We start from the raw sequence: 18,275 nt of genomic DNA, 5'->3' as shown, positions 1-18,275 counted from the left end.
AAATGCTTTTATGATATTGTCCAGCCTAATAAAATCCAACTGTTTGATCATTCAAAAAAGTAAAATGTAGAATGTATTTCTATTTTTTCTATATTTCTTCATTGAATTTGGACTCTTTAATTGACAATATTCTGACAGTACCTATTATAAGTTATTAACTGTCATTTTTTTCTCTCTTTGTTACTTATATGATCACTAGAGGGCAGTGTTGACATTTGGAACATTTGGAATCCAAATAAACATTTTTCCATATCACTCTAACATCTTAGTATCTAAACAACATAGGGGCTTTTAGTGAAAGGCTGTAAGGAAATGGGGGGGGGGGTATTTGGCATCAAGTGATGCTACATGACTGCTGCAGCTATTAGTCACTTAAGACAGAAATGCTGGGGGAAAAAATCCATTTCAGGTAGTTTTATAACCACGTCTGCAATTTATGCTTTTTTTTTTCAGGGCAAGACACTGGGAAAAAACATCCATAAAAGATTTTTATCTTGTGAAAAATGTATGTCTTTTTTTAGACTGATCACCTTGATGTTCTTGATTATTTTCACATTTGTTTAAACATTTAAATTAGCAGCAGAGTCAGAATTTTGATTAATGATATCAGTATTGACAAGGAGCATCAGTCTCACTCATCGGTTTATGCAAAGGAATACAAAAAATTAAGCTGTTGATTTCACTCATTTCTTTTATTAAACTTTTAGAGCCCGTACAAGTAAAATTAAACTTCCTCAGGATCATATGGTTTTGGAAATTGCATGACTAAACAATGAGCTGCCTCTCTTTGTCGAGGGGATTGAATCCTGCAGATTGGCAAAGTTTTTCTGGTTTGTTCAGCAGCTAGCTTCTGCTTGTCAAGCATGGCTAAAGCTGACAGATGTTGCACAACACAATATGCTCACTTGGCATCGTCTTTCTTTCACTTAGCAAACCAAAGTCATCCCTAGACAAAAAAGAAGAGAAAAGTTGTTTATAGTTTTGTATTCAGCAATAATGGAAAAATTAGCATATTGAGCAGTATAAATAACATAAGCAAAGTGATGATAAGTAAGTAATGATAATGTTGAGAGAATTTTACTTCTCTCTCAACAGGATGTTCTGAACAACCTGGGTTCATCAGAACTGGATGAGGATGATCTCATGTTGGACCTTGACTACTCCGATGATCAGAGACATCGACATGGTAACTTTTCTTTTTTCTTTTACATTTCTGCCTTAGTGTAGCTGTGAACACTGCCTTTGCTTTCTTGTAGATGTTGATTTCAATGAGTTCTAATGTATAGTCGAGATAAATTAAACAATACGTTTCAGAGCTTCTCCTTTCCCTCACAAATGCATCTCTTCCTCATTTTATAGAAGTCAGCATCTGCTCACATTTCCCTGTTCCTGTGTGGATTTCTTCCTTTTCCCTCTTGGTGTTTTTTTATTTATTTATTTTTAAACTTCCTCATTTCTCTGCTGTTGTTCTACCCACTGCCTGTTTCTCAGTTTGCTCATTAATCCACATTTATATTTATTCCAGTCTCCCTAGTCTTTTCCTGCCCTCCATCATCAAGTGTCATGACATTGAAGCAACTGCTTCATTTACAGCACTTTATTTCTGGGTTGTTTTGGCTTTTCAGTAACATAAACAATGCCATAAGGGTGAGCTGTCTAATAAGAATGAGTCTTCACGCCATTCCACAGAAGGGCATGGAGTGCAAATAGTACTGTCAGCTCATGTTCATACATAACACAAACATGTCATACAGTTGGAGAGCAGGACGATGCTTTCATGTTTGTGGATAAAATGAATGCTCATGTAGCTCAATTGCATAGCTCCTAAATCCATGAATTTGTTTGTCATACATTATTGCTTCAATAATATACTTTTTTGGTTTCATGATAGACAAATAACTGACATTTGCAAAAGAGAGATATATCTTGAAACCTTTGTGAATATCTTTACATGCTTAACAATACTGTATTACTTATTTTTTTAATATTAATCCTTGCTTGTAAATATTTGTTTAAAACATGAGGATCTACTTAGTTGAGTGAATTTGAGCTAGAAATGATATCAGTCACCATTTATGAAAAATTGACAAGTTAATACTTAAGTTATTACTGGCTTAAATTTCTTGCATTTGTGTAATTTTAGCATGTGGTCTTGTGTGGAATGTTCAAAACGTTGAACAGATTCTCCTGAGCCTGCCTTCAATGGAAAGGGGGTGGACTTCCAACAAGCTCACACCTGATTGGCGAGAGCGCTTGCTGTAGAAATGTTGATTCCGACCAATCTGTCTGTTTCCAAAATGGCGGTGTTGCAAAAACATGGTGACTGAATTGGCTTTATATCGTTGGAACCGGAAGCAAGTTATCTTCTAGGGGTGACTTCACACTTGCTCAGTACTGTTCTCAGATACAGTCAGTGATTTTAGGCTCCTCACATTGTTAAAATATCTCAGTAGCACACAGCATTGATTTGGTATGCTACTATCTTAGGTTTGATTGAAATGAACTCGAAAGCATCATTCATTTTATGCATCTAAAGCTGAGGTCCTGTGGCCAACATGTTAATATCTCTGTGCCTTATACATGCAGGGCACCTTCTATACACTGAATGTCTTAGCATGCATGTGGAGTTTGTGCTCAGAGAGAAAGAATGAGCAGGGTGGCACCTGCTTACTCATTGTTAGTGTGGAGTGCTCTGTTGAAGACTTGATAGCAGCAATGGAAGGCTGGAGGATGTGCAGGAAAAGTGGACTTCATTTGTTGCACCAGTAGATTCAGATAGAGCTCTGCTGCCTCAGCCACACACACTTATTGGTGAACCAATGAACCCTTCAAAAATAGCCTAGCTTGTTGGTTCTTAGCCATTGTTATTTGATAAGAGCAGTTCATCTCAAAGTAAGAAAAGTCAGGAACTGCAATATTTTTTGAACAAAAAGTAAACATTTCATACAAAAATACTCATTTTCATAGTTACAAAAGGTTACAGCTATATGTAAAAACTTCTCCAATAAATACTTAAATAGTAATTCTTATGGAATTGTATTAAAAATATTTAAGGACAATAATAATGCCCTTGGAAAACTAAACCATAACACATAATTATGAAAAGAGTTTTAAACCTGAATATGATCTTTAAAATACATTAGCTCTTAGGAATAGTTAATAAATGCTCTAAATAGTACAAAATATTTAGCAAAATATTAAACATTCAAAATGTTCGTAGTGCTTAAATTCTGGTTTGTACTGAACTATTGAGATGGGAGACAATGGAGCAAAGACAGGTACAAAAGTGTAAGTTTTGGAAATGAGTTCAAAGAGGGAGTGACAACTTGTTATATGTCTGATGACGGAAGAAGGGAACAGTTTATAATCTGTGGGGAGATTGTGGCAGCATAAAATCTGTACATGACCTGTAATCTATGTATATAAAAGCTTATTTGTGTTGAAAAGCTAACAAAAGAAACTCCACCTAATTTAGAATTTTTTTAGGTTCTCGTTTATTTATCTCCTGGGCTCATTTAAGTACCTCTCTGGCTCACGAAGTAGTTCGGTTTGCAGCTAAGTGAAAGAAAATGCTAAGTAACAGATTGAATTAGAACTACAACAGCAGCTTTATCCCTAATAAACAGCATTTCCTGCACTGCAGGAGAGGTTAGGTGTGGACTGAGAGCTCCTACTCACACAAAGTACACACACTCACACACACAATAATAGCGTCTCTACAGGGACTCCATGATTCAAAGCTAAAGGGAGGTACCATCATTAATACACACTAGCACACGAGTGTGCATGCTTAGGCATCAGAGCTAATGGTTTGCAGACTGTAGCATGAAATTAAAGATTTGATGAATCGTTCTCATAAAGTCAGGGGTCTTAGACTTGGTGTTAGCAATAAAAGAGTAAGGTTCTTCTAGATAATGAAAGGGAGTCATTTAAAGAAACTCGTATGCATTCAACTTGGAACACAGTGCAACCATTTTTAGATATGTGCTCAACGATTTACTCACGCGGACGTACACAACTGGATCTTCACCTACCCTACAACCCCCACTCTTGCAGACTCTCTGGTGCTTCACATTTTTTATCTCTCTCTTGTGGCTTGTTGAAGCCTTTATTAAAAAGAAAGCTGTTTCACTGCAATTTATGGCCAGCAGTGTTCAATGTTGCAAGTCTTAAAATCAAAGCTTTGTGGAAATGCCAAATCTTTACTTGTGTCTCCTACCTTACCTAACCGTGGTAAATGTACCATTCAAACAGAGATATCATTATTTTCAACAACAAAAAGAAGGAAGTACAAAGTATGAAATGCTGCAGACTAAAAGGTGTCCTGATAAGAGAAGCAGCTTAAGTGCACCTACAGTGTAGTGATTTTTATTCATTTCTGGGTTTGTCCACAGTATCTAGAGAAGACTCCAGCCAGTCTTTGACCTCTTGTCTCAACCTTCTGCCATCTCCCATGGATACACCTGGAGACCGAATTCCAGGCAAAGAATGCAATCAAAGGTAAATCTTGTCTTTTATATTTGTCATATTTTTTCGTGTGACTTATATGTAATTTAAAAAAATAAATGGCATCAACCACTAGAGGGCACTGTAGGTGTGTGTAACAGCATTTACCACTCACAGTAATACAGAAGAAGAAGAGCTGCTCAGTCTTATGTCAGGCTTGGCGGAATTGTTCCAATGTAACCCAAAAGATGAAGAATTCAACAGATTTAGTGATTTGAAGTGATATAAAGCGTTTAGTCGACTTGTTAGCATGTTCTTTATGCTATGGTTATCTGAATAATTTGCATGTTGGGCTAATATACTTGTACTTGTACTCCATTGTGTTTTGTAAACGGCTGCTGTGACTTATACTCTGGAAAAATATGGTGGTTTGCTTGCTGGTAAATCTAGGAAAATACTATGGATGTTTTTGTGTGAATATTTCGAGCTAAATTGTCCTCTGAATTACAATTACAGGGCACCAGTAAAAGAGTCTCTCTTTTTGTGACTAATAGTAGCAATAAATTTAAACTATAGACAGGAAGTCTATAAATAAATGTCATGTAATTGGGTTTATTCAGAATGCTATGCAGGACTCCAGGAAACAGAGAGACTATAAAAAACAGATTATTTATTAAAAAAAAGATGCACCTAAATGTAGAAAACCAAAAAATTGATTGAGTAGAGAAATTCTCATGGGCTTTTGAAAAAGTAAGCAATTGGTTTGCTTCAAAACTATTCAAAAACTGAAGATCCATTGGTGCGATCTTCAGCTGACCCAATTTCTTTTTGGTGTATTCATATTAATGGTGAGCCAAGAGTATTTGACATGATCTTCAATCAGTTATTTTATGAATTAGAAAAACTTACTGAATTAAAATCCCTGAAATCAAAAGAAGATGAGTAATTTCTCAATAATATTTTCAAATTACAAGTCAAAGATGCAGCCGAATTCTGTTATCATTCAAAGATGTTCATTCAATCCTCCCTTTATTTTTGAGGCATTTAATTTGTAATGTTTTACAAAAGCCAGTTTATTTACTTTTTATTTATTTTTGCATCTGCCAATTTGAAGCTCATGTACATGGATTACTGTGGTGACATTTTGATTCAGTCAAATAAAAAAACGAAGTCCAACAACAGTGAAGAGAAATGACAGTCAAATGGGTTTAAATTAATCAAAATTGAAGCAGCATGAAATTACCAAAAAGGAGTTTTATCTTTAGGTAATTATTTATGGTCAACTGTGCTTTTATCATCATAAAGGCCACGTCCATGCCATCTGTTATTGGACAATGTTGTGGTCACAGCATTATAACAGGGCAGTAGCTGAAACCAAAACTGGGCCATGGTCTGGAATTGGCTGACCTAAAACAGAAGGCAGCCTTGTACTGTTTGGGCATATGGAGGGCTCAGGGATCTGTTTTGATGCAATTACCCACAGGGCAACTATTTTCTGGATACCATACCTATATCACATTACACCCTATAGTTTATTTGTTTTTTCTTTTTACACCTCACTCTCAATTGCTGTGTGACAACAAACAGAGAGAAAGATGGAGGGTTATTGTCTATTTCTGGAACCGCTGATCTTGGCTGCTCTGTGCAAGTGTGCAAGATATTTTATGCCTTTCTGTCCCTTTGAGATGAGACAGAGCCGGAGATGCTCAATAAATAAATGAATTCCCTTTGAATAAATATGCAAGTATGTATTTCTGTTCTCTTCTATCTTCCGGTAGCTTACTGCTGAAAGAACATTTTTACAGTTTCAGTTTCTGCGTATGAGTACCGCTGTCACTGATTATCTCACGCATGGTTTGATGTGACCACTGCACATCCTCGCACTCATCTGCACAAAGATGTGTACCGGTACTCTCATATGGAGCAGCTCTGTGGATAAGGCTTATTTGGTTTTATGGAGCCAGTGGGTAATAACAGGTTGTATCACTGGTAGAGCCATCCTGTGGCCTGTCAGACAAGCCTGCAGAGTTGATTATTACTTTACCTTTTAATGTGTCTCTTTCCATCATCTAGTTTTATTTATTATATTTTTCTTGCTGGGATCCGCAGGCTAAATGCATCTTTTTAAACATGCTTGCTTTTGAATAGACAGGTTTTATATGGAAAATGTAGGTCAACCTATGTGAAGAGTGTATAAGTAGAGATGAATGATATATGCTTGACGTTGCGGCACTGAGGTTGCCTGGCATTTTGGTTTGTTAGAAATTTTTGTAATATTTTGATCATGTTTGTGACACTTGTTGAAAGTGTCAGCCCCAAAGAGAAACCTTTTCTGCCTCCAGAAAGTGCGATGCAGCTCATGAGGTGACCTTTTCAACCCGACAGAGGATTTTCTCCGACAATTTATTGGTTCCTTCATTTACACTGAAGTCTCACTTGTCTCTGAAGGCAGTGGAGGACCTCTCATTCCTGAACACACTCACAGATATTTGCATTTTCCCCCCACTTTTATACAAAACTGAAGCTGAAATGTCATTCAGCTGAAACCAATTTTCCCCACTTTGATTGGGCTTCCTTTGACTGACGTACTGCAACCTGGAAATACCAAAAACATCAACACGGGTTTCATCTTCAGTCAAAGAGTACAGCATTAAATTGATGCCAATAAAAGTGTGCAAGAGTGCAACTGTGCCTATAGGAACCATGCATACTGACATTAGCAGTCTGGCTTACTGATGTGTCTCAGCTTTATCTGTATTCATGTTGTACTGTCTTTGGTTTAATGTTGTAAGACCCAAGCATGCTTTAATCATTGCTGAAGCCCATTTAACACAGTGCAAAAGCAAAATAAGACAACTATTGATTGTCTTTTGGCTTTAGCCTTTGATGAGTCCATTCTGCATTTTAGTGAGATGAGTCAGCTGTAGCCGTGAGCATTCATCTGCTGCAGCTTTCATTGAAAGTGGTCGTAACACGATTCCAGCACAAGTTTCTAGCTTGATGCTGCTATCAGTTATAGCTATCATTACGATTGTTTGCATAGCAGCAAATCCAATAACTGAGAATAATCAGATGGTTATAATATTTAGACCTGACATGTTTACATGCTCTAAAGAAATCTTATCATTGAAAAATGCCGGTCTTGTTTCAGTCTAATACCATATTCTTTTTAGAGTTTATGTGGATGTGAGGTGACTTAGGACTCAGCTTTATCAGATTTCTCAAAATCAGATAACTGTTGTTATCCAATTTAGGATGTCAGATGATGCCGTTAACACAATCACGTGAAGAATTTGATAACTTCAAAAAAAGATCAGATTTTTGGTGTGCATTTAAACAGGCTCACTGGATTTGGACTTTTTCCACAATTTTTAAGGAATCTGACTTTTAAAACAAAAGACACAAATATACAAAAAATATATATCTACATATTATTCTTCATTGCTTACCGACTTTCAGCAATATATTTCGAAATATAGTAGCATATATATATATAGATATCATTAACTATATTAACAATATTGGCAGTCTAAGCAAACGGAACCTGCATTAACAATACACATTTCTATAATTTGGTAAGTGACAAAGTAGTTAAAAACGACATGCATGTTTCAAATTAAACATAACAAATGTGTCAATCTTACCTCTGACAAATTCAGTGTTTTTTTTTTATAATCATGCCTATATTACACAAAACTGGAAATTCAAAGATGGTTTATACTTTTCACTTCTTTTGTGTTTTCGCTCAGTGAAAAATTGTATTTCCTCACACTGAAGGTAGTGGGCACCAGCTAAAAGGGTGCATTTCCTTTGTGGGATGGGTCCTTGAGGATATATTTTTTAAATGATAAATGTTGTATTCTCCTTCAGCACCTTTTTAAAAAGAAAAAAAAAGTTTTATTTTAAAATAGTCATTGCTTTTAAAAATCTTCTTCAAGGTCTTAAGCCCTTAATCGTCACAGCACCATTCACACACACACACATTCATACACCAATAGGGACAGAACTGACATGCAAAGTGCAAGCCAGGCCGCTAGGAGCAATGTAGGGTTAAGTGTCTTACCACACTTCAAACATATAATCTTCCTATTAGAGGTCAAACGCTCTACTCATGCACCATGGCCGCCCTCATTAATACGGTAGTCTCCTTTAGAGACCGTTCTCTGAAGGAATTGTTCAAAGAAGAGAGTGGGGAGACTATAGTGTTCTGGGTGATGGTGCTGACCCTTGAAAATCCAATGGTAAGATGTAAAATCATGCTGATACAATTTGATTGCTATCTTGAGCTACCCCACCAGATGGCCCTGAGCCATTCTTGTAGAATCATCTGTACACAGTATGAGGTGCTTTGTAATGTTCAAATCCTTTTCCGATGAAAAACATTTTTGTGGAACACTAATTTGTCATTTGCGCTTGTTTATAAGGTTCTGGAGACTTTTACTCTGAGTTTTCTGCTGAAAATAAAATGTTGTATACTGGCTTAGAGAGAGGGATTTGCTCAAAAAAACGTCTTGTCAGCAAAGGATCTATTTTATTGGTAGCTGGAGTGTTAAGCTGCAGTTTCAGTAGACATTAAATAAGGGTCACTTCACTTCAGGAAAAAAAGGTGGATTTTTAAAAGAACCTTCCTGTAAGCTGAAAGTAAATTAAACATTTTAATTTTTTCTTTATAAGTGATTTTGATTAATTGTGAATTGTCAATTTAGTGATTGATTGCTTGGCTGCTTTGTTGCTCTTGTTTTGGAAAAAATGGAGATGTTTAAGGAATTCCCTAAGTCTTATTTTTTGGTTTATCTGTAGCTGCTTTCTGGTTTTAGGTCAGCATTGTTACTGTATCCAACAAGTTTTTACCAAAAAATTTGATAGAAATTTTGTTATCATACCAAGTAGAGGTCATGAGATTGGAAGCAAACAGCAAAATGTTTCCATCCAGGCATTAGTATTTCTCTGTGAACGCCTTCTCTCAGCTTCATGCCTTGTTTTGTCTCAGGTTCCACAGTCCTTTAAAGGAACATTAATTTGGTTGGTGACAATGGGAGCTCCCTTCTTCTGATACACACACACACACACACACACACACACACACACACACACACACACACACACACACACACACACACACACACACACACACACACACACACACACACACACACACACACACACACACAACACTCCCCCACACATATGCACATAGGCTCGAGTTCCTTTAAAAGACCTGCTGTCTACACCCTGTTCATCTGAACAGGTTTGTTTCTCCATAACATACAAATGTGTTCACTCACACACAAAACGCACACAAACCTGTCAGTCATTCAGCTTGTCCAGAGAGAATTTGAGCAGCAGGAGACTGACAGACTGAGCGTAGCATCTGCCTTATACACATAAATAAGCTCATAAAAACTTCCATCTATGCCTCCTCTCTATTGCCTGAGAGTCAGATGATTTTGACAGCAGTTATTTGATTTATTTATTTGTTTTCTCCTTTGGGCCTTTGTAAACGTAAAGTAAAAGCATAACAAAGTTGTAAGAGAATACCTTTTATATGCTAAATCCCTGTTTTCACTTTGTGTCTGGAAAGGTGAGTAGTGAAAGAATTCAAGAGATTTCTGCAAAAAGGATAGTTTTGACACAAATTCCTGTCCTATATCATTAGAATGGATAAAGATAAAAGACCAGCCTGTGGAGAAAAACTTGTTTAATCGATGAGTGTTTGATGCTGCATTTTCATATCACTCATACTCATTTTTAAATAGCATTTAGGATAAAGGAATGCTTTTAAGCCAATGATTCCTCTCTGAGATGGATAACTGTTGCTACAAGGAGTTAGTTATGGAGAGGATAAAAAAGTGTGTCGTTTTAAATGCTTAATGTACTTATTGTACAGTCATGGCAAACATATATTTTTATCTTTTTGCCTCATTGATGATAAAATGTGGACAGAAATATGTTTGATTTATCTTCAATGTGCTAAAAAGAGCCACCTTTTCCATTTCTCTTTTTTTAAAGGAAATCAAATTTTGACCATTGGATGTAACTTGCCTTGTTGCTATAGTAATGGTACTCGCCTAGTAATGGCCTACAGTTTTTTTTTTCCTTCTCTCCGTTTTGGTGTTAAGCACTGTTTACCACTGAAAAGATGAAGATGGGTGGTCTGGGGAATTTCACATGCAGAATTTCAAAGGTTGTCATAGTCTGTCTGTAGGAAATTGAGGGTCAGGATGGTCTCGCTTTTCCACCTCTTACTTGATGAAGCCTGTTGGGACTTAGCCACAATTGAACACACGTTCTTTTTCTACTGTGAAAAGGAGTAAAAAATTCATTTTCCAGTGTTGTGCAAGTTACCTTACCAAACTATAATACATGACAAAGTACTTGCTATTGTCAAAAGTAACAAGTTACCTTACAATAAGATAAGTCCTCTATTACTTTTAAGTTACTTTCTACATAATACCCACAGAAGTGCAACATATCATCTTAAGTGTACTTTAAAGTATTTTACATTCACATGAGGAGCGATTTGATGACTACTAATATTATTGTTTACTTCGGTAACAGCCCTTAAAGCACAACTGGAGGAGTAACCCTCAGCTTTATTGAGTCCATAGAAACCAATATAAAAGCTATTTACTCTGAAAAAAGGAAAACTTGGCGGTCTGGTGGTTGGCATTCTTGCCTTACAGAGAAGATGCCCTGGTTCGAGTCCTGCCTGGGTCCTTTTTATGTTGAATTTGCATGTTCTCATGCATGCTTGGGTTTTCTCATGGGATTCAGCTTCTTTCCCCTGTGAGGCCCTACAATAGACTGACAAACTGTCCAGGGTGTACCCTGCCTTCACCCAACAATAGCTGGATAGGCTCCAGCAACCCTGTGACTCTGCACAAGACCAAGGGTAGTAAAAGAATGAATGAAGAGATCAACAGAGAGGCCAGTGTGCCTCGGGAAAAGGAAAACATGGCACCTAACAATGCAGGTTAAAATGACTGCAACTAACTAACAAGAAGACAGACAGCTCTATGACCAAAAAAAGCAATGAACACTCTTATAAAAAAAGTAAAATAAAAAAAAAAAATGTTTGTGTCCATGAAGGCTAACAGTAGATTTTCCTAAGTAATTTACATTTTGATTAGTTGGAAAAACCTTAAACTGACCAACCACAATCAGGAAAAATGTTTTTGGTTGTATTTTTAGATCCTCAAATGCCTCACAGTCTTGGGTCTTTTACCAATAACATTTTGGGTCACAAGTTTTATACTACTCAAAATACTACTCAAAATTAATTTGTAATGTCTTCTACAGAAGCTACACACATACTACCTAGCTTTTTAAAAAGAAAGTATCTTGATAATGACATCTACTATCACGTTATCACGAGAACGAGTGATAACAAGGTAGTAGATGTCATTATCATGAGATAAAAAATTTTGGTATGTTGTGATAACGAGATAACGATGAATATACTTTTTCCATTTTTGATACAATTCACAGCTATGAAAAAGCAGTTTGTCAGAGAAAATGTCAAACACCAGAAGAACTGATCAATTTATGATTGATTACTTTACTGGTGGTCAAACTCAGGCAGAAATTGTGCTGATGTTGTCGATCATTACCAATGATTACCAATGAAAATCCATTTTTTAGTGTCCTTGTGCTAACGATAAATCCTATCTTTTGGTATTGTTATCTCTAGAAAACATGTTTTTTTTTTCTTAATGAGAGAGTACACAAAAAAACACAAAAAATATATCAATACATCGCTTTTGTAATGAGTTACTCCTAACACTGGGTATACGCATACTTGTGAATACAAATGTATGGATACACATAACTTGTATTCATAAGGGTGGAAAGGTACAGCATAAGATTAAATCCAACATAGATAGTAGTAACAAGAAGTTTTCGAAAAGAAAGTAGCGTTCATGCCAGAGTCAGCTGGATATTAAGGCACTGCTGAGCAGAGAGGCCGAGTAAGACACAACATATTCTAATTGGAAAAGACACCCTCTTCTCACACATGGGATGATCTCGCTCACACTGATGCGCTCTCAGTCGGCTCTGCAGTCTCCCACAGAGACCTGTAATCAGAGATTATATATAGAATGGTCTCACATACACTTATTAACAAAAGAACAAATTTGTTTAAAAGTGAAATGAATCATAAAGTATATCCGCTGTGATGTTGTCTAATCCTGTCTGACTGAATATCGTCAGCAAATACTCCACATACTTCTCCCCATGGTTAGTCATATGCTTGCATGTACTCGCATGCACGCATTCATTTTTATAAAAATAGACAAGCATAAAGAATCCAGCTGAGCCTTGAGTGAAGCTTGGGACAAAGCAAAAAACATGCAGTGCAATATAATTTGCAGAAACATGGAGCCACACACTGTAGTGGAAGTGAGAAGCAACACAAAGTGGATTTGTTTGCTGTCTTATCACCGTGTAGAAGAAGTTAATTCAAGAAGATGTGACAAGTCCCTTTCATCTGTTATTTATTAGCTGTTTGTGGATTGTTTAGCATTATATATTAATCAATATTTTGTTATTTATTTTGTACTAGACGTATTCTTTCAATGAATTCGATGTATTAGTCAGACAGTCTTGTACTACAGCAAAAAATATTATGTGTAATAAACAATTGATATAAACGTCCTTCTAAAATGCAAAATAGGAAAGTTAGACTGATCTTAACTGTTCATAGTGGCATTAATGTGTTCTTACTCCAGGTTAAAGGCCTCCAAACTCAAAACTAAAAGTCAAAACATCAGTTACCTGATTGGAGTTTTGAATCCTGTTTAGCAACGGAACATTTTTTAATCACTAGTTTCCATCAATGATCTTATGTCTGCTTAAAGTAATCATTTTTTCCGATTGTCTGCTGTTCTGTGTTTGCCGGTATCTAGGCTAAAGTTTCATGTATTTTTCAGTTATAATAATAAAAATATATACCTGATACCCACAATCTATAAAGATTATTAGCACATGTGATTAGAGTTGGTCAAATGCATTGCTGGATCCTAAAATAAGTTGAATATTTCAAGCAGGATCCTTGGCCGTTGTAATTTTCTTCTCACATAGGTTAAAAAACACCAAATTTCCAGTTAAGAATTAAAAAGAAATATCACTTTAAATCTTCACTGTCAGTTTCACAAACTTGGGGCTGGCTTTTGTTCACAAGCCTTGGGTGTTTCTTCTTGGAAAGTTCCCACAGAGCCAGTCAGGGAAGAAAATGGGCTTTTGTGGGTTTTAAAGAGCCTGGAGCTAATTTTTTAGGCAGGGACTGAGCTGAGTGGCCACATAACAAGCAGTATTAGATAAAAAGGACTTGTTTTGAACTGTGAATCATGCAATATCATGCAATGAAAATGTAGAGCTTGAAAATAGCATCATGTGTCTGTCTTAATATCATGTGTTGTGGAAGCTTATTTGGGTTATTATTTTCGCTTCTTTTCTCATTAAGTTGGAATTAAAGTACAAATGAGTTGAAGATGAAGAGCGAAAATGGTAATGTACGCACAACTTCTAAAGCTCAAATGAAAGATTTGAATTTGTCTTAACATATAGGCAGTTTCTGTCAGAATCAGACAACATATCCTCTAAAGGAGGCATACTTGAGGCCTGTTCACACCGGGACGAATTTCGCGCGCGATTTTCGCCAAAGTTTAACGCCTCGTGACTAAACAAAGGGCACCAATGTGAGTGTGCACACCGACGCGAAAAACACCACGCGTAAAAGCGTCATTTTTTTAAAAACGCCTCGGGTTCGTTTTTTTGGTTTGTCAAAAACTATACGACCAATGAGAATGGCGCTTTTGCACACGTGTCTGGGGCTTCTGAAGTTACAGTAAAACACAACTTTGGGGCGCTCAAACACAAAACTGTCTTGCTGAGCACACAAACGTAACGGTGAAGAAGATATACGGCAAGTAGTGTCGACACTGCCCCGTCTAAATAGGAAATGTTAAACCACCTTAAATAGAGGAGTTAAAGTGTCCAAAAGATTTGTCATGTACGCTACACAACCATGCACTGCTCTGTAAGGAGGAATCTGAGCTAAAAGGCAAAGCTGCCAATTTAACAGTCCCTCTGCATTTCTATCCCTCACCTATGGTCAGAAGCTGTGGGTTGCCACCAAAGGATGAAGGCAAGTGGCGGAAATGAGCTTCCTGTGAAGGGTGGCAGGGTGTAACCTTATGGAGAGGGTGAAGACCTCAGTCAACTATAAGGGGCACAGCAAATGATAGATGTTACATCACAGCGAAATGAGATATCTGAAGAAAAAAGTTCACCAATATGAAGTTTAATAAAAATATTTAAATATAATTATATTTAAAATGTTTATTTCAGGTTCAAATGAAATATATTAAAGCTAAGTCTTCTTGAATAAGTGCAAAGTGTGGAGGAATTTAGTCTCAAATCCGTTTTAAAATGAATACATTTTTTATATCTTTAAGAAACAAACTTTGTTTTACATTATAATATACTTTATGTGAAGAAATAACTACCCTTATCAGAAAGGATTAAAACTGAACAGAGAAAGGAAGCCTGGTTCCACTAGCAGCTGCTGTTGTGAAACGTTTCCTACAGCAGTCTGACTCTTTTTGCTTTTAAATTTTCACTGTCAAGAATATGTTACCCTTTAAACAAAATTCCATGGATTATTTAACATAATTATTGAAGAGAAATATGTAAAATTCTTCAAATCAGTAAGAAATGCTGCTTAACCATCTCATGTCAGTTTTGAGCAACAAAGCCAGGAGGCATTTCATTTTTTAACCATGGCCTTATATCTGAAGGTTTAAGTTACATATTGAATGGGAAGCTTGACAATGTTCTGCAAAGTGGAAAACTTAAAAAAACAACATTGGAACTTTATTATATCTGTTCAAGAAACAAGGAACTGTAATATTATGTTTTTTAATATTGGAAATAAGATCTGGGCTGAAATTCTGTTTTTTTGTGTATAACTTCACATTAACATTTCCTTGTGGATGAATTGAGTGTCTCTGAAGGTAACACATCCTGCGATAGAGAAAAATAAAAAGAACTGGAAGAGGTTCCAAGCTGCACAGAATGCTAGCAAACAAGGAATGATTCAGAGAGCAGGAAAGAAAGGAAAAGCAGAAAGGACGCTAAGGTTAATCAGAAAGTTAACCCTGCCATATCTAGTTAGTTTTATATTTTCTTCTTTTCTGTGTCTGGAGAGTTCAATTCGCCATTAGATTCACTGCCTGGAGCTTGGCTTGTGCTCACTCTTTAGTCACAGATGCACTTTATGTTGGAGATGAGTTTAATGGCAGCATTAAACATCCATAGCTTGAGGTGCTGAATGCAGATGACTGCACTGTCTGTCAGGTGGAAAGGGAGAGTGACGAATGATGGTGATCATTCAGTCCTAGCTGTGGTGTAACGTTGTACTTCACTTACGCAAGCATGCAGGCATTACACAAAGATGTCTGCATTTCACAGAATGACACCGACATAGACACAAATGGCATTGTCCTCATAAATGTGTTCTTTGTTGTCAGTAAAAATTTAATGAGGAAAGAGCTGGCAGAAGCGATTGACTGCTTTTTTCCATGCGTCTCAGTGTTTAAGTGCCCCTTACGATTATCATCCCTGAGACAATGCACTTTTTATTGATGATTGACAGGGGTGCAGCCCCCCCTGCTCCTTGCTGCTGCTCCAGATAATGTACCTGAATCCCACATCATTTATCTGACAAGCAGTCATTATTCTACTATTCACACACTAACTGAATATTATGTAAACCTGAAGATCGAAGTGTGTGTGTGTAGTTTGTTGGCTCTGTGTGCAGTGTGTGGGTGTTGGGATATGTGTGAGTAGGTATTTTTCAGTGCTGATGAGCCACCGGCTTAGTGATAAAAAAAAAGGTAAAATAATGAAAGTCATAAAAAGGTGGATAATTGTCTTTTTTCTGTTTGTGAAATGGATCGCTCATAACACAGCTGTTGGAAAAAAAAAAAAGGCCTCAGAGAGGAAAGAGGTGGGTCAAACAGATGGAGGGGAGAGTGCAAATTAGGGAAAGATATAGGGCGAAAAACCTTTATGTTAGAGAAGATAAGTGAATGTGGAAAAATATTTTGGGCATAAAAGAAGTAAAAGAGAAAAGATAACCAAAAAAAAAAAGAAGAGAGAACAAAACAAAATGAGTATGGTGCAAAGACAGGAGTCACTTTTTTGTATTCCTCCCCATAATTTTATTTTTTCTACCTTTTAGAATTTGCCTGAGAAGACTCAAGTGGGAAAATCTTTGTTAAAAACGATTCATTACAGTCACTAATACATCAGTAGTGTTACCCCCTGCATCTTAAAGCGCAGTACTGGGTTTGACCACTAGCTGGTGGAAAGGGAAGTCTTGAAATTCAAATGAGTATTTTGTCGGTTTGTATATTTTCTTAACTCGTCGTCACAGAGCAGTATTATTTGCAGTGACATGCTGGGAGTAGCTTGCGCTGGGGGTGGGGGTGAGGTAGGAGAGAGTTATAAAAAGGAGAGATGGAGTGAGAGCGTCTTGCTACCCGCTCATGACAGTGAAAAGACAGATGATGCTGAGTGGAGGAACGGCCTCCCTCCCTGTATAACATCTATCATCACTGAACAGACTTGTCTTCTACTGTGCAGTGCCTTTTTTCCATGTGTGTGTTTGTTTGCTTGAATGTGTGGGGTAATAACCCACACACAAGACTCGATGATTGGCTAGAAAACGACTCATCTACCCGGTGACTGCAGATAGAAATGGACACAGCAGACACATTTCTGTTTCAATCATTTCCAAGGATTCAACTTTTTTTTCTTCTTTAAATTCACTTGTCAAAATTTATTTGTTAAAATTATTAGAATTTTGTTTTCAAAAATAAATATGAAAACTGTTTTTGTGATCCAATTTTTTGTATGTTGCATTCTTATTTATTTTCTATACTTATAGTTTTATAAGTTCTTTTATTATTTGTGCAATTATTTTTTTGTTACATTGTTCCTCTATGTCTATATTATTGATTTCTGCTATGTTTTTTGTTTTAAACCCCCCAAACTTTAGAAGTTCCCTCGCTGTGTCGCGGTTCACTGATTTTTGTATTTTCTTACATGGATTTTGTAATTATTCATTATTGGGTCACATTGAAATTTTGCAGTTTTTCTTTTCAATAGTGCACTGTGTTCTGTATCCTGATTGGCTATTGGCCGTGTCAATCGATCTCTGTGCCCGTCTCCTGTACAGAATGTGTTCAGATTGCCTGAGTTACAAAAATCATCAGTCACGAGCAGAACTTTGTTTTTCAATTTATAATACTGAACTTAGTTTTCTACAAAAGTTTTTTAGTTTAAAATTTTTTTATTGTGTTTTTTTTAGTTCGGAATTTTATAGTCTTAAACATCTAAAATCCTACTTTATGGATTTCCCTTGTTGCGCGGTGCTTTTAGAACGGAACTCCTGCGATAAACAAGGTAACAATCTGTCACCGTGTAGCTGAATAGCAGCTTTTCTTAATGATGACTAAGACGAGAACTTTGTACCAATTCATTTTATGTTGCTAATATTTACCGTATTTTCTTTTTTTTATCTTTGGACTTTTAAAGGAAAAAATTCAGAGCATATTTATTTTAGTGTTTGAACTAAAGTTTTTTGAATTATTTTTCATCTTTTTCTGCTATGGTGCAAGAAACCCAACTCTTTACTCTGTCTGCACAGAGTTGGGTGATTGTTAACTTTTAACTTTTGTAAAAGCCAAGCAAAGACGGTCAGGCCTAGGAGAGACATGTATTCCGAATGATGGTGAGTAAAGAAAAACAAAAACCACAACAAC

The 18,275-nt window shown here is 36.5% G+C and overlaps 1 protein-coding gene across 4 annotated transcripts in view; it reads left to right on the top strand.

Annotated features, from left to right (window-relative positions):
* The window catches only part of ccser1 (coiled-coil serine rich protein 1), a 128,605-nt gene that overhangs the window by 21,143 nt on the left and 89,187 nt on the right, over positions 1-18,275 (top strand). For all 4 annotated transcript variants that reach the window (XM_011479001.3, XM_020705831.2, XM_011479004.3 and 1 more), the window contains exons 5-6: positions 1,096-1,186; positions 4,395-4,500. In XM_011479001.3, the coding sequence (XP_011477303.1) occupies positions 1,096-1,186; positions 4,395-4,500 (197 nt within the window). The remainder of the gene's footprint in view (positions 1-1,095; positions 1,187-4,394; positions 4,501-18,275) is intronic.

This window comes from Oryzias latipes, chromosome 9 (assembly GCF_002234675.1).
Source record: "Oryzias latipes chromosome 9, ASM223467v1".
NCBI classification, from domain to species: Eukaryota; Metazoa; Chordata; class Actinopteri; order Beloniformes; family Adrianichthyidae; genus Oryzias; species Oryzias latipes.
The sequence above is the reverse complement of the archived record's forward strand: the minus strand, read 5'-3'. Positions and strand labels throughout refer to the sequence as shown.